The sequence below is a fragment of the Microcebus murinus genome, chromosome 3 (assembly GCF_040939455.1).
Source record: "Microcebus murinus isolate Inina chromosome 3, M.murinus_Inina_mat1.0, whole genome shotgun sequence".
In the NCBI taxonomy this organism is placed as follows: Eukaryota; Metazoa; Chordata; class Mammalia; order Primates; family Cheirogaleidae; genus Microcebus; species Microcebus murinus.
The window spans coordinates 71,604,786-71,624,339 of NC_134106.1; the positions used below are offsets into that span (position 1 = coordinate 71,604,786).

At 38.8% G+C, this 19,554-nt stretch overlaps 1 protein-coding gene across 10 annotated transcripts in view; it reads right to left on the minus strand.

Moving 5' to 3' along the window:
- Positions 1-6,339: 6,339 nt before the first annotated feature.
- IMMT (inner membrane mitochondrial protein) overlaps positions 6,340-19,554 on the minus strand; it is a 45,265-nt gene continuing 32,050 nt past the window's right edge. For 6 of the 10 annotated variants that reach the window (XM_012774315.3, XM_012774317.3, XM_012774314.2 and 3 more), the window contains 8 exons: positions 16,683-16,786; positions 14,833-14,968; positions 14,154-14,283; positions 13,348-13,362; positions 11,562-11,785; positions 10,258-10,389; positions 8,970-9,099; positions 6,340-7,315 (listed from right to left, as the gene is read on the minus strand). In XM_012774315.3, coding sequence (XP_012629769.2) covers positions 6,702-7,315; positions 8,970-9,099; positions 10,258-10,389; positions 11,562-11,785; positions 13,348-13,362; positions 14,154-14,283; positions 14,833-14,968; positions 16,683-16,786 — 1,485 coding nt within the window. In that variant the 3' untranslated portion in view covers positions 6,340-6,701. The remainder of the gene's footprint in view (positions 7,316-8,969; positions 9,100-10,257; positions 10,390-11,561; positions 11,786-13,347; positions 13,363-14,153; positions 14,284-14,832; positions 14,969-16,682; positions 16,787-19,554) is intronic. The other 4 variants (XM_012774318.3, XM_076000948.1, XM_012774313.3 and 1 more) reach the window with 1 other exon arrangement.

The following is a 19,554-nucleotide window of genomic DNA, read 5'->3' on the forward strand; positions in this document are numbered from 1 at the left end:
TAGCATGTCTCTTACTACCAAATAGTAGTACTAAATAGTGCTGGAAGCCAGTAAGAACTTTTGAGGTCTACAGGGGCATCCCCACCTTCATAAGGGCTTCCCCCCACAGACTACTCTGCACATACTTGACTCCCAGATTTACTTAGGCACCCTATGAGTTCTCCAAATGAGCAATTTCATCTTTACCCTGCCAGAGTTGACATTTATGAGATGCTGTAGTAACTGATACTTGTTAATGTGTGTTCCCATCTGTGTTTACCATTGTCATACATCCGTAGAAACCTAAGTATTTGGTTCATGTGTTCTAGAATGTCAGTTAAGGCATCTAATTGAGGGATTAAAAAACATATACCAGTATAATAACTAGGTTCTTAAGCATCTACTTATTGCTCCACATCAAAGCAAATTTGGGCTGAGTGTGGTTGGTCACACCTGGAATTACAGCACTCTGGGAGGACGAGGTGGGAGGATCACTTGAACACAGGAGTTCAAGACCAGCCTGAGCAACAGTTAAGACCGTCTGTACAAGAAATAGACTAGCGTGGTGTGGTGATGCTCACCTATAGTCCCAGCTACTTGGGAGGCTTAGGCAGGAGGATGGGTTGAGAACAAGAGCTTGATGTTGCAGTGAGTGAACTATGATGACACCACTGAACTCTAGCTGGAGCAAGAGAGCAAGACCCTGTCTCAAAAAAAAAAAAAAAAATTCACAGAAGTAAAAAGTGTGAATTAGTCATTAATGTTGGTTTACAGAGATAACCTGGACACTGGCCCCCTTCCTATTCCTCTTGTTCATCAGCACCTGTAGATGCCTGACTCTTGTTGACCTTAGCTGTCAGTATAATCCTTTGATGCCTCTTCAGTATCTAAGCCCTAACTTTGAGCCGTATCATGTTACTCAGCAGCTATAGTTGACAGCACATGAGTTTGTGGGGTGGACTTTCAAAGTGGGTGATTTGTAGCTCAGTGGTTTTGTGCTACAGATGTTCCAGCCCTCACCCCCTCCGAGTAAATAACTGCCTTAAAGTTCTGAGAAAAATTAAGGCCTACAGGTTGAGTCTCCAATTCATCTATAAATGTTTAATTCACCATAGTCTAGCCCCTAGTATCAGTAAAAGATGTTCTATGCCAGTCATAAACCTCCAATTTTTGCTTTAGGTCTCAGCTGTGTCCCCTCACTCCAGGCCCAGCCCCAGCAGTTTTTACCTCCTCTGGTTCTCACCCATTTATAAACCTGTGCATATGGATTTCCCTTGTAAAGTTCTAAAGACCTTTTTACAATGTTCCTTTTACTCCTGATGAGTAGTCTATTTGCTATCCATATGCTTCCCACTACTGTCTACATGTCCATACAATTCAAGTACCTCATCCCTAAAAGGCATTAACAAGTGGTTTTTAGTGGTATAGAACTCCTCATTTCTGAAGACCCACCCTTATAGAACAGTATCAACAAAACATTTCCCAGCTGAATGGGGAAAATGTACATAGGAAAAATTTATTTGTGGTCTGAAATTCAATTTTTTTCTTTGAGACAGAGTCCACTCTGTTGCCTGGGCTACAGTGCTGTGGTGTCAGCGTAGCTCACAGCAACCTCAAACTCCTGGGCTCAGGCAGTCCTACCTCAGCCTCCGGGGTAGCTGGGACTACAGGCACTTGCCACTGTACTCCGCTTTTTTTTTCTATTTTTAGTAGAGATAGGGTCTCACTCTCAGGCTGGTCTTGAACTCCTGAGCTCAAGCATTCCTCCTGCCTCAGCCTCCCAGAGTGCTAGGATTACACACTTGAGCCACCAGGCCTAGCCATCATTTCAACATTTTACTAAGAAGTACCTAGGTGCCAGATTTGAGTTTGAGTCTAAAGACATTTGGGATTTTTCAGTGCTGTTGAGCCTTTTGCTTGAATACTTTGATAGCTGTAAGTCCATTTTACTGTTAGAGTCCAGTGATATGTTGAACCAGAAACCGAATTTTTTTAAACAAAAAAAAAACACAGGAGAAACCAGAGTATCAGAAAAGCAAATGGGAATAAGAATGGAAAGGAGAAAAGGCAGAGTCCTAATATGTGGAATAAATTCATTCAGTGTTGCCTCAGATTACCAATGTGGAGAAATTAGAACTCAGTTTCTGGTTCAACGTATCACTGGAATCTAACATTAAAATGGACTTACAGCTATCAAAGTATTCAAGCAAAAGGCTCAATAGCACTGAAAGATCCCAAATGTCTTTAGACTCAAATCTGGCACCTAGGTCCTGCTTAGTAAATGCTTAATGAATTTTAATGAATGCCACCTTCTATGCAAAGGCTTTGTTAATTTTGAAACCTTACTCATCTGGTATCCTTAGCTGCTGTATAAATATATATATAGCAAGCACTAGGCTTAGAGGAAAAGATGTTACATTGTACCGTCACTGGCTTTATATAGGATAGTGATTGTCTTTCAAACTGCAGGGTTTGAAATCAGTTTTGGGCATAACAACAATTTAATGAAACAGAGCATCTAAACACATCACAAACAGTAATGTAATATTTGTAATGTATTTTTATGTTGCAACACAGATCACGATGTAAATCATGTGATCACAATGTAACCAGATCACGATATAAACTTTTTACTGCCATTCATAGTCAAAAAAGTTTATAGGCCTGGCGTGGTGGCTCACGCTTGTAATCCTAGCACTCTGGGAGGCCGAGGCGGGCGGATTGCTCAAGGTCAGGAGTTCAAAACCAGCCTGAGCGAGACCCTGTCTCTACTATAAAAATAGAAAGAAATTAATTGGCCAACTAATATATATATATAAAATTAGCCGGGCATGGTGGCACGTGCCTGTAGTCCCAGCTACTCAGGAGGCTGAGGCAGGAGGATTGCTTGAGCCCAGGAGTTTGAGGTTGCTGTGAGCTAGGCTGACGCCATGGCACTCACCCTAGCCTGGGGAAAAAAGCGAGACTCTGTCTCAAAAAAAAAAAAAAAAAGTTTGTAAAACACTAATATACAATATGCTATGAGAGTGGGTCACGAGGAACATGGATCAGCAAGGCAGGTTGTATAGAATCATTTAGATTTGACAGGCATTTTACCAGAGAAATATAGTTTGGTTGATGTAAGGCAACATGGGATTATAAGGTACAGAAAACCTAGGCAGTAGTCCAGCCTGCCCCAGGAAGTAGCCTATTTAACAGTGCCTACCTGTGGGTTTTATAGAGGACTCAGGACTGCTGGCAATTAAGCCCAAGAATATTTTTCAGAGTTGAGCAAGATTTAAGACTCCTGAAAACTAAGAATGTCCAAGAGGATACAGGTCATGACAGAACTTATCCAGAACAGCCTAAGCTTTGCCACTGGCACCAATGGAGTCTGTTCCCACAACCATGGCCCCTTGGCTGGCTCCTGCCAAGGAGGGTCTGCAGGGTCTGAGGAGCCTTGGCTGGCTCCTGCCTCAGACCCTGCAGAAGCTCTTCAATGAAACAAGCTAGTGAAGCTTTGTCACCTCTGTACACGGATAAGAGATATAGTGGCCAGGTCCCCTCCTCCTTGTCCCCATCCTTTGCTTTCTCATGTTCCCAACCAACCTCATGGGCCCATGATACAAGAAAGGGAAAGAAACCAGGGAAGTACAGGCATTTAGTTCAGGGGAAAGGTGAGCGCTGGACCTGATGAAAATAATTTGCCTGACATTTAAGCCTTTTTATTTCCCTTCTTTGTTAACTCAAATGATCTGTTCTGCACTAAGTCAAGCAAGCTACTTTAAACCTGGTGGCACAATTCATTTGGGATTCAGAGATTGCTTTTATGCAGAACCTGTTAAAGCAGAGGGTTTAAATTATTAATAATACATAGGAATACACAAGTGGTGTGCCTTTTAAAAAAGCTATTGAAAATTACATGTTAGTTTGTTACATTATTATGGAACTTTAAACAACATGAAAGCAATGATCAGTTTTAATGTTAAATCAGGAGGGAGGACTGAACACTGTCCTACAGCAATCAGGAAGAAGGCAATAAGGCAATTCAATTTAAGGCCAAAACAGACTGAAAGCAAGACATGATTTTAACTTTATATGATCTTTTTGGAAGTGGCAGTGATGTGACTTAAGTGTACATACGCTGAAGTGAAGCTGCCCTAACAGCTCAGAGCTTTATCTTTCCCCAAACTTGGCCCTTTGGATTCCATCACCTCATAGTGCTGAGAACTCAAGTGAATGGTTACTGAGTGGCATTTCAGAAAGACTGAGTTTTACTAAGCATGAGGAAGGAAAATAAAGGCCTTGACTTTAAAATCACCCTGGTCCCTAATAAGCAATGGGGCAGGCGTCGTCTGTTAAAGGAACTACTGAGATGTGAAAACCTGTGGTCATTATTTTGATTGACAGAGCTAAAATAAACCACTCAGTAGTGCTTACTTCTTGTGAGCTCAGATAATCATATCTGAAGGGAGTTATTTCAGGGCTCCAAGAGAAACTTACATTTCTTTATAATCTATAATATTTTACATATCTCATGAATTAAATAAAAATAAAAAGCACTTCTAATTTTTTTTTTTTTTTTTTTTGAGACAGAGTCTCAATTTGTTGCCCAGGCTAGAGTGAGTGCCGTGGCATCAGCCTAGCTCACAGCAACCTCAAACTCCTGGGCTCAAGAGATCCTTCTGCCTCAGCCTCCCAAGTAGCTGGGACTAGAGGCATGCACCACCATGCCCGGCTAATCTCTTCTATATATATTAGTTGGCCAATTTCTTTCTTTCTATTTATAGTAGAGATGGGGTCTCACTCTTGCTCAGGCTGGTTTCAAACTCCTGATCTCGAGCAATCTGCCTGCCTCAGTCTCCCAGAGTGCTAGGATTACAGGCATGAGCCACCGCGCCCGGCCAGCACTTCTAATTTGATAAATAGGTAAATTTAGCTTTACAAGTAAATGTATTTTTGCAATTCCGTGCCATTCTAAAGGGGAAGAAAGACTGAATTTAGAACAGCTCCATTATCTTCTAGTAAAAATTTAACCACTTTGGTACTGGCGTTGACTATAGTCGATAGCCACAGATGAACATGCACAGCTACTTTAGCCGACAGCTGTGATATAAAGGTGCATAGCCGGGCATCAACTTTAGCTGAGAGCCGTGATATGACTTTTCCTAATTTTTCATTTATCAAAATAAAATTGTGAACATTTAAAAATAACGTAATGAAAACATATGTATATGTTACCTATTCTGATATACATTACAAGTAAAGCTACCTGTAAAGTAAAACAAGCTTTCAGTCCTTTCAAGCTTTCCTCATCACACAAGAGAAAAATGGATTCATCGTCAATGCACAGCACAAACTATCGTGTGGACTATGAGTGCCGGCTTGTGGGCAAGGTTTCGAGGCCAGTGAGCGCAGTACCGAAGTGGTTAATAGCCACCAGGCAGGTGCCCTGAGTGCCTCTACCTCCAGAGATGAAGGGCATTACATAAAGCATGTATTCTAATCAGAAAAACTAGATGTATTTTATTGAATTAAGAATCCACTTATGAGGGAACATAGGGAATATTAACAACATCAACCTAGGCCAAAGATGGACTGACCAATGTATCTCAAAATCAAAGAGCAAGGTCAATGCCATAATGTAACCACCCAAATTCAGGGGCTGGCATACACTTGTAGATACACAAATTCCCTTCATGATTTGCATATGTGTGGCTCAGATAAAAGTGCCTGCTCAATAATTTCTGTGAATATATAAACCCCCAACAAAAAAAAAATGTAATTTTGAAAAACAAACAGACTATATTTTTATGTAGAGGTGGTGGTCTTCATAGAGTAAAAAATAGATCAAAAGGTAGTAATTTGTTAGTTTTTATCCAATATGGCAATTATCCTAATCTTTAGAAGGGTGAGCTGACAAAGTTCACTAGATTTTATGGCAATCGAGATCAAATACACTAAAAAATTAGTTAACCCCTTCATTAAGATTCCAGGCACCCGACCCCCACTTTGAAGAGGTTCACAGTCCCAGGTACTAGAAAGAAGCAAGATGCATTACCAGTGGTTTAGAATTGCGTAAGCTTTAGCCATTTAAGGCTAGAATTTGTGGGTAGAAATCAACATTTTTTTTAATCACCAGACTGCTATATCCCCAATTATAAATACATTAACATTTTGGTTTGTGCATTACTCTTTTGAGTTTGACCAGCAGGAATCAATTCACCAAAATCTTCAAAGCCAAGAAGCAGGCCTTGGACTTGTGGTGACCCAATTCACAGTCTGGAAATTCTGTGTGGCTGTAAGTTCCTACTTCTGCTATTGCTGCTTCTCAAGGAAATTTCTGCACACACAACAAACTACACATGGTACTCTCTGGAATGGGCTATGGTACATAGTTTTCATCTTGTTGCTTTATTCAGTTTGCTCCAAGGGCAGAATCAATAGTAGTAGGGATCAGATCACAAACATTATTTTGATTGGCCTCACAAGCCTGATCAGTAAAACCTGAAAAACAGAAAATGTTACACAAGTTGCAAAGAAAGCACTCTTGGAGTTCACTGACATGATAGCAAGTGGAAAGAATATAAATGCAACAGGTGTTAACATTTAGAACAGTACTTGTAACCTGCTCGTTTCTAGACAATTCTGGGACCCTTGTTGTAAACCATGCTGATTTTCTTACAAGCCCTGCTGATTTTCTTTGACATGAAATATGACTTTACAAAATTCTTCCCTAGACCTTATTCTTTCTGTACTTGAGTGGTTCCTATTCCTACGGCGCTGGCATACGCTGTCAGGATTTCCACTATCTGTTTAGTTTCTAGGGTCATTCGGGCTTCCTTCAGCCAGTCCTGGGCCACTCGTCTGGACTCCCCTTTCAGCTGATTGACAAACTTTGCTGCCAGCTCCAGATCACCATGCTCAATACAATAGGAGGCGTATGACAATAATTTAAATGTGTTTATATCCTCAGGGGAGAGTGCCTCTGGTGGCTTCAGTTGCTGAGCTGGGAATAGAAGCAGGGACTGCAAGTAGGAGAGAAAGTATTGGTACAAGCTATTCCTGGTTTCATCGATCATTGCTACCCTTCGGGCCAGTTTTTGGACCACATAGAAACGGGCTCTAAGGGTCTCTTCACTGTATACCCCACGGGTCAGGGACTCTGGAGGGATAGCTGCAGTTAAAGCCTGGGTAAATTCATTATCAGAACAGTTGGCTCTGATGGCCTCAACTGCACTGCCCAGTGGAACAGTAGGCATATCTGCAGATGAGGTCTTCATGCTGTACTTTAATGCCTCCACTGAAAGCCAGAGTTGGTGGGCTTTTCGGGCTTCCTCTTCGGCAACTGCATGACCTACAAAGAAAAAAGGCAAAGAAAAACATTTTTCTCTGTATCTGACTACTTACATCCACAGAACTAATGCATATTCAACAAGTTAAACCCACATAAGTGGAATATAGGGTGATAGAAAGAGCCTCTTATAACCTTTCCCCACCACTTTAATTTGTAGTGTGTTCTTTCCTAGCTGCCCTCTTCATACGAGGCAGTAAGGCATGACACAATTTGAAGAGGACTTATTTTTACTAAAGTCATGGAGAAAACTGGGCGGATGCATGTGCACAAGCACAACTAAGTTTCTCTTCCTTCTTCCTGTGACACCCAGGACAGTGCAAGGTCAAACAGTACATAGAAGTCATTAACATCTGCATGATACCTAATCCAGATATTTTTATCTTTAGTAGCTGAGAAAGAAACATGTTATTTACATTAGGCTAAGACTTATGCTAGTGCCATCTGAAATTTTCCACAAAGAAATGGTAAACTTCAAAGGATGATCTTGATATTTCATGAGTACTGAGTTTATTTTTATCATTTATATGATAAAAAAGAATTCCATAACATCCCAAAGAAACCTATTTTATCAACACCCTCACTGTCAAGACATTTTTCAATCTGGCACATGGAGGCCTCCGTATAACTACTATTCATTTAGTGAGTGGGTTCAGCAAATCACTAGCTCTGAATAACCCTCCAGAGCCTTTGGAGGGCCAGTATGGGGCCACGTTGACCATTCCCTCCATCCAGGGCTCATAAGACATAGCCAAAGTGTGTTGTTGGATAAACTGCCTTTTAAATAGTGATCTCATGTTTGTCATATAAGGCTGTGGTCCCCAACCCTCGGACTGTTACGGACCAGGCTGCAGAGTGCTGACACCCTTCCCCCACCCTGATACATAAAAAAATTATCTTCCATGAAACTTAGGAATCAGGGTGTCACACAGCAGGAGGTAAGGAGTGGGAGAGCGAAGCTTCATCTGTATTTACAGCTGCTCCCCATCGCTTACATCACTGCCTGAGCTCTGCCTCACCCCACAACCCTGCCAAACCATCCATGGAAAAATTCTCTTCCATGAAACCAGTCCCTGGTGCCAAAAAGGTTGTATCTGAATAAGATACAAAATTTAAGGTTATTTAGATTTAATTTTTAGATTTTTAAAATTTCCTCTCACAACTCTGTGTTCTGTTTTTCTTTGAGACAGAGTCTCGCCTTGTTGCCTAGGCTAGAGTGAGTGCCGTGGTGTCAGCCTAGATCACAGCAACCTCAAACTCCTGGGCTCAAGCAATCCTGCTGCCTCAGCCTCCTGAGTAGCTGGGACTACAGGCAAGTACCACCATGCCCGGCTAATTTTTTCTATATATATGTTAGTTGGCCAGTAAATTCTTTCTATTTATAGTAGAGATGGGGTCTCCTCTTGCTCAGGCTGGTTTCGAACTCCTGACCTCGAGCAATCTGCCCGCCTCGGCCTCCCAGAGTGCTGGGATTACAACTCTGTGCTCTAAACTCATTGAATCTGGGATTGCTTTCCTAAAATATGAATAAAATTTAGAGTGACTTTAGTATATTTATACCCTAACATCAATGCATGTATCCCATTATCCCTGTATAATTATTCTACTAAGTTGCATTGAATAAAATTATCTACAAGATAACATAGATTATGCTCACTCTGAACAGCCTGTTCAATTCCTCTCAGTCTGGCATAGGCAGTGTTTATATCCAGAGTAAAGTTGTCAACTTGCTCTTGACTGAGACGACGAAACTGTAATTCTTGTTCAGAGAGTTTCTCAGCCAGGTCCTGAAATAAAACATAAATAGTGTACAGAAAAGGTGATGCTACCTCAGTGCAAGTCACTTAACTGAATCTTCCAGATTACTCCTACCTCCTGAAGCAAAGAGGGTCATTAAAATCTCAAAACAGTTGTCATGAAACTCCTACGTTATGTGTAAGGTTTTGAAATTTTTCTGACTTATATCTGATATAATTTAACTTGTATAATGCTCTACAAATTTACTGATGGGACCTCATATTAGAGGAAACAAACTAGGAGAAAACAGTAGGTAGGCTAGTCAGGTCAGAAATAATTTGTCAACTGAAGGCAGTAAATTGACCACATCAAAAACCTAGAAGGAATTAAATTACATTCTATATCTTCTATTTAAGTCCTTATATATTCATTTTTCTCAGAAAAATATCCATCAAATAGAATTTCAAATACCTTTTCATGTTGGCATAAATTTCAATTTTCTGGAAGTTCTCTAAAGAAAAACTCATTCCCATTTTGCAAAACAAAATAAGTTAATATTATTATAAATGGTTTCCTCAGTAGAAACCAGTTATGATTAAAGGTATCCTGATAATTTTCTATGATTTCAAAACTTAACTTCTCTGGAAGTTTCTTCAGTTATAAAATCTGAGCACTACCATATATCTATAGGAGTTTGTGGAGATAAAGTAGATGATTACATGTGTCAGGTATTACTGTTTGCATTCCTGAAATCCCATTTATCAGCCCTCCTTAAAACTTTGAAGACTCCAAATAATATATATATATGTATATATACACACACATACATACATATACATATATATGTGTGTGTGTATATATGTATATACATACATATATACACACACACATATATATATAAGGAAACTGAAACTCACATCTGATCATAAACACACAGGTATACCATTATGTAAAAATACTAGTTCTGGGGCGACTTCCGGGGCCCCCGCTCTTGGGGCCCCAGAACCTCGTCCAAAAAAAAAAAAAAAAAAAAAATACTAGTTCTGCAGCTATAAAAAAGCCCAACTCCACCAAGATTAGGTAACATTTGAAATCTTTCCCCATTCTTCAACATCTTCAGAATACATTAAAAGGTATGGATAGCCTATTAATAATCTAAAGGTGGAGAGAGATTGAAGTGGAGTCGATGCTTTACAACAGGTCCTCACCTGCTCAAATTCATACTTCAGTTCCTGTTCTTGTACCCTAAGGACATCTCGTAAGTGATCAGTGTGGGCAGCTGCCTGCCGTCGAAGCTGGGTTCTCATTTCATTCTCCATGGCATCTCTGACTTCCTCTACCTGTGATGGCAAACACAATGATTAGTTCTCAATTTTCCACAAATTAGTCTAGGAAAACTAAAGACTGTTAACAACAATAAAAGCAGCTTCCATATCCTAAATCCTTATAATGTGCCAGGTATGTGTACCTGTCCTTTACTTCTACTTCTTAAATGAATCAGAAAGCTTAACATTGGAAGGCAACTCAAACAAGGTTACACAGCTATGGCAAAAATCAGATTTCAAACCGGGGTCTCTGGCTCCCAAACTTATATTTTCTCCACATCATCAGCTGCCTCCCACATAAAACATACACTGTCATTTCCTGAATCACATATTACCCTGAGAAGTCACTAAATCCAGAATAGGAAGAAAAATAACTATTAATATGTAGACTTGGGATCAAATGTAGCTTCATCTGTGTGACTCCAGGGAAATTATCTTTTCAAGTCTCTATTTTCTCATCTGTGAATAATAATGCTTACTTTGAAGAATCATTAAGAAAATTAGTATGTATATGGTAATTATTGAACATAATTTCTTCTAAACAAATAAAATCACTTATTGTTAACATGAATTAATTAATTAATTAATTAATTATTTTTTGAGACAGAGTCTCGCTCTGTTGCCCAGGCTAGAGAGTGCCGTGGTGTCAGCCTAGCTCACAACAACCTCAAACTCCTGGGCTCAAAGCCATCCTCCTGCCTCAGCCTCCCGAGTAGCTGGGACTACAGGCATGTGCCACATGCTCAGCTAATTTCTTCTATATATTTTCAGTCATCCAGCTAATTTAATTTCTTTCTGTTTTTAGTAGAGACGGGGTCTCACTCTTGCCTTGCTCAGGCTGGTCTCGAACTCCTGACCTTGAATGATCCTCCCACCTTGGCCTCCCAGAGTGCTAGGATTATAGGCGTGAGCCACCACGCCTGGCTTTACTTTCTTATACTTCTGCATCTGCTCAACATATAGGAACTTTGCTAGATCAATCCTTCACTAGAAGTTCTGACTGGGAGAACAAGAGCCTAAGTTCTACTCTAAAGGTGGGTTGGCATGACTTACAGGCGGTAAGTCATGACTGTAAGTCATACTTACAGGCAGTAAGTAAAGTCAATGACTGTCAATAAGATAGCTAGAAGTAAACAACCAAATGAGATTAACTTTAAACATTAGGCAACAATTTTCATTTCTTTTACCTTCCGGTCTTGTTCAGCTTGTATTTCACTTCTGTGATGTTCTAATGCTTTTGCCACTGCAGAATCAAATGCCCGCTTCTCTTCCAACTTTTGTTTTTCCAAGGCCAATGTGATATGTTGCTTCTCGGTGGCCTTCTGTTCTGCTAACTCTCTGTTTAGCTGATCAATGCGACGATGTGCATGAGCAATCAGGGAGTTCAGATCGTCAATAGATAGCTTGTCAGCTAAAAAGAAAACCACATTAAAAAGTCAATGACTTCACCAAAATTATATATCACTACAAGGTAATTTGCTTCAAGTGATTATAATTTAACAGCTTGTAAAAAAAAAAGTAGCTAACATGAAGAGATTTCGATTCTCCAATTCAATCAGAAATTAGTATTTAGTGTCCAACAACTAAGATATTTTTAATCCCACGCAATGTAATTTAGGTAAGCCTTCAGGTAATCAGTTCTTTTTCAGGAATCCCCTTCAAATCTGAACCAATTATAAACTGGCTTTCTAATATACTGTAAATTTGCATCTAAAAACAAAGTTTACATATATAATCACTTCTATATTTTCTTTGGTGCATAACTTTGATTAGTCATAAAAGGCATCCAATTAAAGACTCTTTTCTACTAAAACACAAAAGCAAATTCAAATTCTCTTGCACTTTTCCTTAATAAGAGTTTTGTTCCTTTTCTTAAACACACATTATCTAGGATAGTGATCTGTAATCAGAGATGTCCATCATAATCAGAGAGCTTTTTAAAATACTTATGCCCAAAGATTCTCATTTAGGTTTAAACCCATGTATATATTTTTTTAAATCTCACACTCCAAAAGTGTTCCAAACATACACTATCAGTTAAGAATTATGGCTCAAACAGCAAAATATAGAATGTAGAAAATTCTATATGATGACTCAATTCTCCAATAAATAAACTGAAAAGCAAAAACAAAGGTGGGTAAGAGATTTCTTGACCAAATTCAACATGTGGAATATCTATGGATAGTGATTCAAATAAAACAACTGTTAAAAATTCATGAAATGATAGGTGATATTTCAACACTGAATGGACATCTAAGGAACTGTTACATTTTAGGTGTGATAATGGTATAGTGAATATGTTTTTTAAAACAAATATTTGGGGTCTGCTTCTACATAAGCTGAGGAAGGTGGAAACAGATGAGATAAAAAAGGCCAGTAACTGTTGAAGCTCGGTGATAGGTCCTTGGAAGTTCATTATAGTTTTCTGCCTACTTTTTTTTAAAAGACAGGATGGTCTCACTCTGTAACCCAAGCTGAATAACAGTGCCGCAATCATAGGTCACTTGCAACCTTGGACTCCTAGGCTCAGGCGATCCTCCTGAGCCTCCCAAGTAGCTGGGACTAAAATGTTTTGTAGAAATAGGGTTTCATTATGTTGCCCAGGCTGATCTCAAACTCCTGGCCTCAATCAATCATCCTGCCTCGGCCTTCTGAAGTGCTAAGATTATAGGCATGAGCCACCACACCCAGCTTTTCCTACTTTTTAAATGTTTGAAATTCTCCAAAGTTTATAAAAAATCCATATTATACACACACCCCTCACATCTTTAAGATTCCAATCACTTGATGAAACATGTTTGTTCATGAGATCACATGGATGCCAAAAGTATCAAATTCAGATTTATCACATGGGATATAATTCTATTTTATATTATTTATATGGGTTAGCATAAGAATCAAAGGCACAACAAAAAGACTTCAGTCTTTTAAGACTCAAAAGCATTTAAACATAAAACATACATAGATACTTACCTAGGTCAGAAATACCTACAAAGGAAACAGAACAACAGTTTGAAAAAAAATTTATACTACTTCAGTTACTTATCATTAAATAGGAACATCCAAAAGGAAACAAGAAGGAACCAGAAACTAGTACCAGGAAAAGCTTATTTTAACATTGGAGGGCAAAATAATAGTGCTTATTTCCTAAAATGTAAACAGATTACAAAACAATATAAATCAAGGAAATTCTAACATTTTAGAAAGTAAGAGAATCATTGATATTAAAAGTAGTTTTGGTATTAAGGGACTTATCACTGTTTTAACAAAATAATCAACTTACGTCTTTCATTAAAACTATAATTTTCAGCCAGGCACGGTGGCTCAAGCCTGTAATCCTAGCACTCTGGGAGGTCGAGGCCCGCTGATTGCTCAAGGTCAGGAGTTCGAAACCAGCCTGAGCAAGAGCGAGACCCCGTCTCTACTATAAATAGAAAGAAATTAATTGGCCAACTAATATATATATAAATTAGCCGGGCATGGTGGCACATGCCTGTAGTCCCAGCTACTCGGGAGGCTGAGGCAGAAGGATTACTTGAGCCCAGGAGTTTGAGGTTGCTGTGAGCTAGGCTGATGCCACGGCACTCATTATAGCCTGGGCAACAAGCGAGACTCTGTCTCAAAAAAAAAAAAAGGAAATGCCAAAACAACATACCATACCAAAAGAGATATGGATGCCAGAGGGATTTGGACTAGATGAATGGAGTTGAAGCAAGTTTAGATTAGTTGATCAGTTCTTAAAAAACAAAAAAGTGCCATTACTTCACAGTTGTACTTACTCATCCCTTTCCATCCAGGAAGAACTTCTGGAGTAATACTGTCCAGTTCTCGTTTAAATTCATCCCGGGCTTGGACCACCAGCTCATGATACTGAGATACAACCTTAGCCTCAGACTGAGCTGCTTGGACCTGTGCAAATATAAAGGGTGTATCATAAAACTAAATCAAAGGTAGTAAAACCATTCCAAGAAACAGAAGTAATACTCCTGGCTCTATTTATGTTTGGTTGGGAATGTGTAAAAAATATATACATAGAAATCTGAAGCTCAGAAGGAACATAAGCCTTATCTTTGTTTCCTTCTAATTCCTATTCAAATGCCAGCTATAGGCCCTTTCCCATCTACTGCATCCCTTTCCCTCTTTCTCTGGGTCATGAGAAATTACCCACACAGGTCACACAAATACAGACAAAAGATCTGCTACAAAATAGAAATCTTCATAAGTGACAATAACCATGACCAAAAATGTCACCTATTATAGAAAGTGTCAACAATTCTGAAGAACCTACTTGATGTCTGAGGCTAGTTTTTAAAAATAATAACAACTGATATTCTTTGCGGGGGAAAAGGAAGAGAGATGGCAGGAATCTTATTATTTTCCTAAATTCTTAAAATTCTTTGACTAAAGGATTATAATCCAAAATATAAAAGTATTTTGTAAAAGACCTAGGAAACATACCTTTTTAACCACATTATCCAGATCAACTATCATGTTGTGAAGTTTCCCCTCTGCAGCAGTTATGTGAGGTTTAGCCCCAACAACCTCTTTTTTCTTTGCAGTTTCAATCACACATTTCATTTTCTCTAATTCTTCTCTGGAAAACAACAAAACAAAGCAAAGATTTAGTATAATTCCTCACCAACTTTATTAAAGAGTTTTGAAGTCTGTACAATATACAATTGTTAAATGACTGAAACATAATTTGAAAAAAATTACTCAATGCTTTTTTGTAGTCAATAGAGACACTTTCTCACGAACAACTGAAAACCCCTTTGTCAGAATCTAGATTTAGTAGGTTAACCAGAGAAGTAACATGGTATATGGGAAGATCCAGGCTTCAGAACAAAACAGACCTGAATTCAACTCCCAGCTCAGCCTCTCATTTGCTGCAAGCTCTTGTGTAAGGATTAGAAGTAATTATTGAGAAATACCTGACACAGTGTCTCCCATATTGTGAGCGCTCTATAAATAGCAGCTCTTGCAACGATTAGGCTGACTCCCCTGCCAATGAGAGGAAGGGGAGGCAAAGGCACAGGAGAAGGCCAAAAACCTCACTAAGCAAATAAATGAGCCTTAGGGCTCCACAATTCAGATTGTTTCATAGGGTAGACAGACTATGGTCTACCCACCACAAAACACAGAATTCAAAGAACCTTAGCACAGGCCGGGTGTGGTGGCTCACGCCTGTAATCCTAGCACTCTGGGAGGCCAAGGCAGGAGGATCGCTCAAGGTCAGGAGTTCGAAACCAGCCTGAGCAAGAGCGAGATCATATCTCTACTAAAAAAATATAAAGAAATTAATTGACCAACTAAAATATATAGAAAAACTTAGCTGGGCATGGTGTCACATGCCTGTAGTCCCAGCTACTTGGGAGGCTGAGGCAGAAGGATTGCTTGAGCCCACGAGTTTGAGGTTGCTGTCAGCTAGGCTGATGCCACAGCACTCTAGCCCAGGCAACAGAGTGAGATTCTGCCTCAAAAAAAAAAAAAAAGAGAAGAGAAGAGAAGAGAAGAAGAGAAGAGAAGAGAAGAGAAGAGAAGAGAAGAGAAGAGAAGAGAAGAGAAGAGAAGAGAAGAGAAGAGAAGAGAAGAGAAGAGAAGAGAAGAGAAGAGAAGAGAAACAACATAATCTAATGATGTGAGCATAATGTCTTAAATCTCCTAAAAGATATGTTGGTTTTATTAGAAGACATCTCTTTCTCTATCAATAGTAAATATTTTGTTAAAAAAGTCAGCAAAAGTTGAAATGACAAATAACTATTATATTCTGTTAATGAGAATCTTTAATCAAATGTTAGGTTTCCATCACCAAGAGGTTGATCTTATACTTGGGTTTGCTTGCTTGATCCTAGTTTTAGCCAAATTCCAGAAATCAAGGTCAAAGCGGCATAAAACTAGACCTACTATTAATATTATACACTTACCACTTTAATAGTTAAGGCAAACAGATTATGGCATATTTTCTAAATTCTGATAAAACTGCCCAAACCATCTCAGCAAAATCTTGAAATTATTACAGAATCTCAATAAATCTATAGAGATACATCACCTAAGCAATGGGCCAAAGTAAAACTGATTTTTATGTAAGATCTTTTATATAAGTTTCTGCCAAATTTACTTTTGCTTAATTACATTTTATTCCCTCTTTTTATGCCTTTGTATTCCTGATGCCAATTCATATCAAACACAGGCAGGGAAGGGAGAGAAGGGTTTCTCTGCCTTCTCTTTACAGACAGTACAAAGAAAACCCAGCCCCAAGAAAACCACCAGGAGGCCCTAATTACTTGTTAAAGTCCATGAGTAATTACTTGGCTTTGAGAAGGGCATCGGCAGCTTCGTCTACTGCCTTTCTGCGTTCCTTCAATGCACCCTCCACTGTGCGCCACTGAGCAGACTTCTTCTCACCTGCAATCTAAACAAAAAATTTTAATTATATAAACATAATAATTGCTATTATTGCCATAGGATAGGCCAACAAGATTAAACACAGAAATGTGTCATTAAATTCAAAGGTAAAATTTTTTTTTTGAAATAGGGTCTCTCTTTGTTGCCTGGGCTAGAGTGCAGTGGTGTCATCACGGCTCACTGTAACCTCAAATGCGTGGGCTCAAGGGATCATCTCACATCATGAGATGCAAGATGGAAGTACAGGTACACACTACCACACCTGCCTTATATTTCTATTTTTTTTGTAAGGATGAGGTCTTGCTGTGTTGCTCAGGCTGGTCTTAAACTCCTGGTCTCAAGCGATCCTCTCTCTTCCCAAAGTGCTAGGATTCCAGGTTAGGGCCATTATACCCAGCTACAGGTAAAAAATTTATATACAATATTTCTCCGGAGTAAGGACTCTTAATCTAAGGCTCATGAGTTTGGCATAAAGAAGTCCATGCACTATCTCCCATCAACTGTCCTTCCACAAAATAGAAAAAAAAATTGTTTCTAACATATATAAGCATTTTCTAAGGAGAGATTTTTTTCAATTAGATTCTCAAAAGGGCATATAACCTGAAAAGATAAAGAACAATAGCTTTCATGAATTGCCTGTTGACTAAATCATTCTGCAATAAAGTACCGACACTTAAAATTTTCTTAATTGTAGGTCTGACTACCAAAATCAGAGTTTATGGATAAGTCAAAAGCTTACACATTTGTATTAACATTATTCCACCAAAACTTAATTTTAGAAAATGATCCTTTCGGCCGGGCGCGGTGGCTCACGCCTGTAATCCTAGCTCTCTGGGAGGCCGAGGCGGGCGGATTGCTCGAGGTCAGGAGTTCGAAACCAGCCTGAGCAAGAGCAAGACCCCGTCTCTACTAAAAAATAGAAAGAAATTAATTGGCCAACTAATATATATACAAAAAATTAGCCGGGCATGGTGGCACATGCCTGTAGTCCCAGCTACTTGGGAGGCTGAGGCAGGAGGATTGCTTGAGCCAGGAGTTTGAGGTTGCTGTGAGCTAGGCTGATGCCACGGCACTCACTCTAGCCTGGGCAACAAAGCGAGACTCTGTCTCAAAAAAAAAAAAAAAAAAAAAAAAAAAAAAAGAAAATGATCCTTTCTAATTTGTTAGGTATAAATTGACTACTGTCAAAAACATCCCTTGAGGCAATTTTATGGCACGTGAATTGTATATTCTAAAAAAAGTTTCCCTTAAAAATGAGACAGGACCTGTTAGGTCCAATATATTTTTTCTCTATGGAACTGTCACTTCTTTGAGCAGAGCTGGCTCATATTTAAGGGACATAAATACAAAGAAAAATAACTTTCTAACACTATAATCACTCAGCACAGCAAGACACACTAGGAGGAGTATAAGGGAACCCAGAACACTGAGGGCTTCCATCCTCCCCTCATTCTGCATCATATACATGAAGAGCAGAATGTTACTGGGAACTGTCCAAACTACTTAAAATTAGTTTAAAATGAACTATTTTAAATGATGTTTTTCTCTTTTTCCAAATGCATATAGTTTAACATGAATGTGTTACATGTACTATGAAGCAAAACCACCTTATTATATCTTTAAAGGACATTGTGCTGGGACACCAAAGATGAACAGGATAATACTAAATTATTGAAGAATAAGATATTTTTACCTAAGAAAAATGACTAAATTGTTTCAGTAATTATGTTTCAAAAAAATCCAAACAGGGCTATTGCAGCAGGGGCTGCTACACACCCAGATGATGACTGCTGTCTCAGTAAGGTATCTCTGGGCTTGGATGCCCAATTTGTGTCTTCCTTTGTTAGAATACAAGCAGATCTGCCTCTGCAGCCCTTAGGCTTGGTACTCTGGGAGGAGGGCTCAGTACAAATAATGCCCTCTGGTGTGCATCATGCAGAACTCTCCTCCAGCACCAATTCTGCACATTGTGCCCCCAATGACATCTGATATGGTCTCTATTTTAAAGGTACACCAATTATCAATAGAGAGTTTAAAGAACCAACCCCCTTAAGACAGAGTTAGTCATTTTCCTGCCACTGGACCACTGCGGCAGTTTAAGAAAGTTTCTCAGAATATCATTTTTGGAATTAGAAGTCCAATGTGCTATCCATTGTGCCACAGAGCTTCAGAATATCATTTTTAAATGCTTAAAATGAAACAAAAAAATTGCAAAGGAACCCAACTACACTGAAATATAGTCATAATTTTTTTTTAATTTTGTGTAACAGCAACTAAGACCTAGTGACAGAACTAATAAATACCCTAATTTGGAAGTAGTGATGAACACAAAAATATTTTAAGAGATCTGCAAGTACCATAATGTGATTTGAAAATATCTGTGCTTTCTATTGGTGACAAAGTCACAGATACTGCTAATCCCACTGCAGTTTGTTGCCAATACTCACAACTGAAGGACATGGTTTTAAATATCAATTTTAGGCAAAGGAAGATAAAGATGTTTCCATCCAAATTCAATAAACACCTGAATTCTATCCATCGACTCAACTCCAGGTTAAGAACCCCTGCTTTCAGAAGAAATGTTTGGCACTTTTCTTCTATATTTATGTTTCACTTTTCTTATGTTCTATATAAATTGTTACAAAATGACAAAGCAAATTAAATTTTATGATATGAATAATAAAGTTGAGTTTCAATGAATTGCCACTTTAGCCATCTTGCAAATAAAATACATCAAGAAAGGATGCTTATTTGAGCCATATAAATATCCTGTCA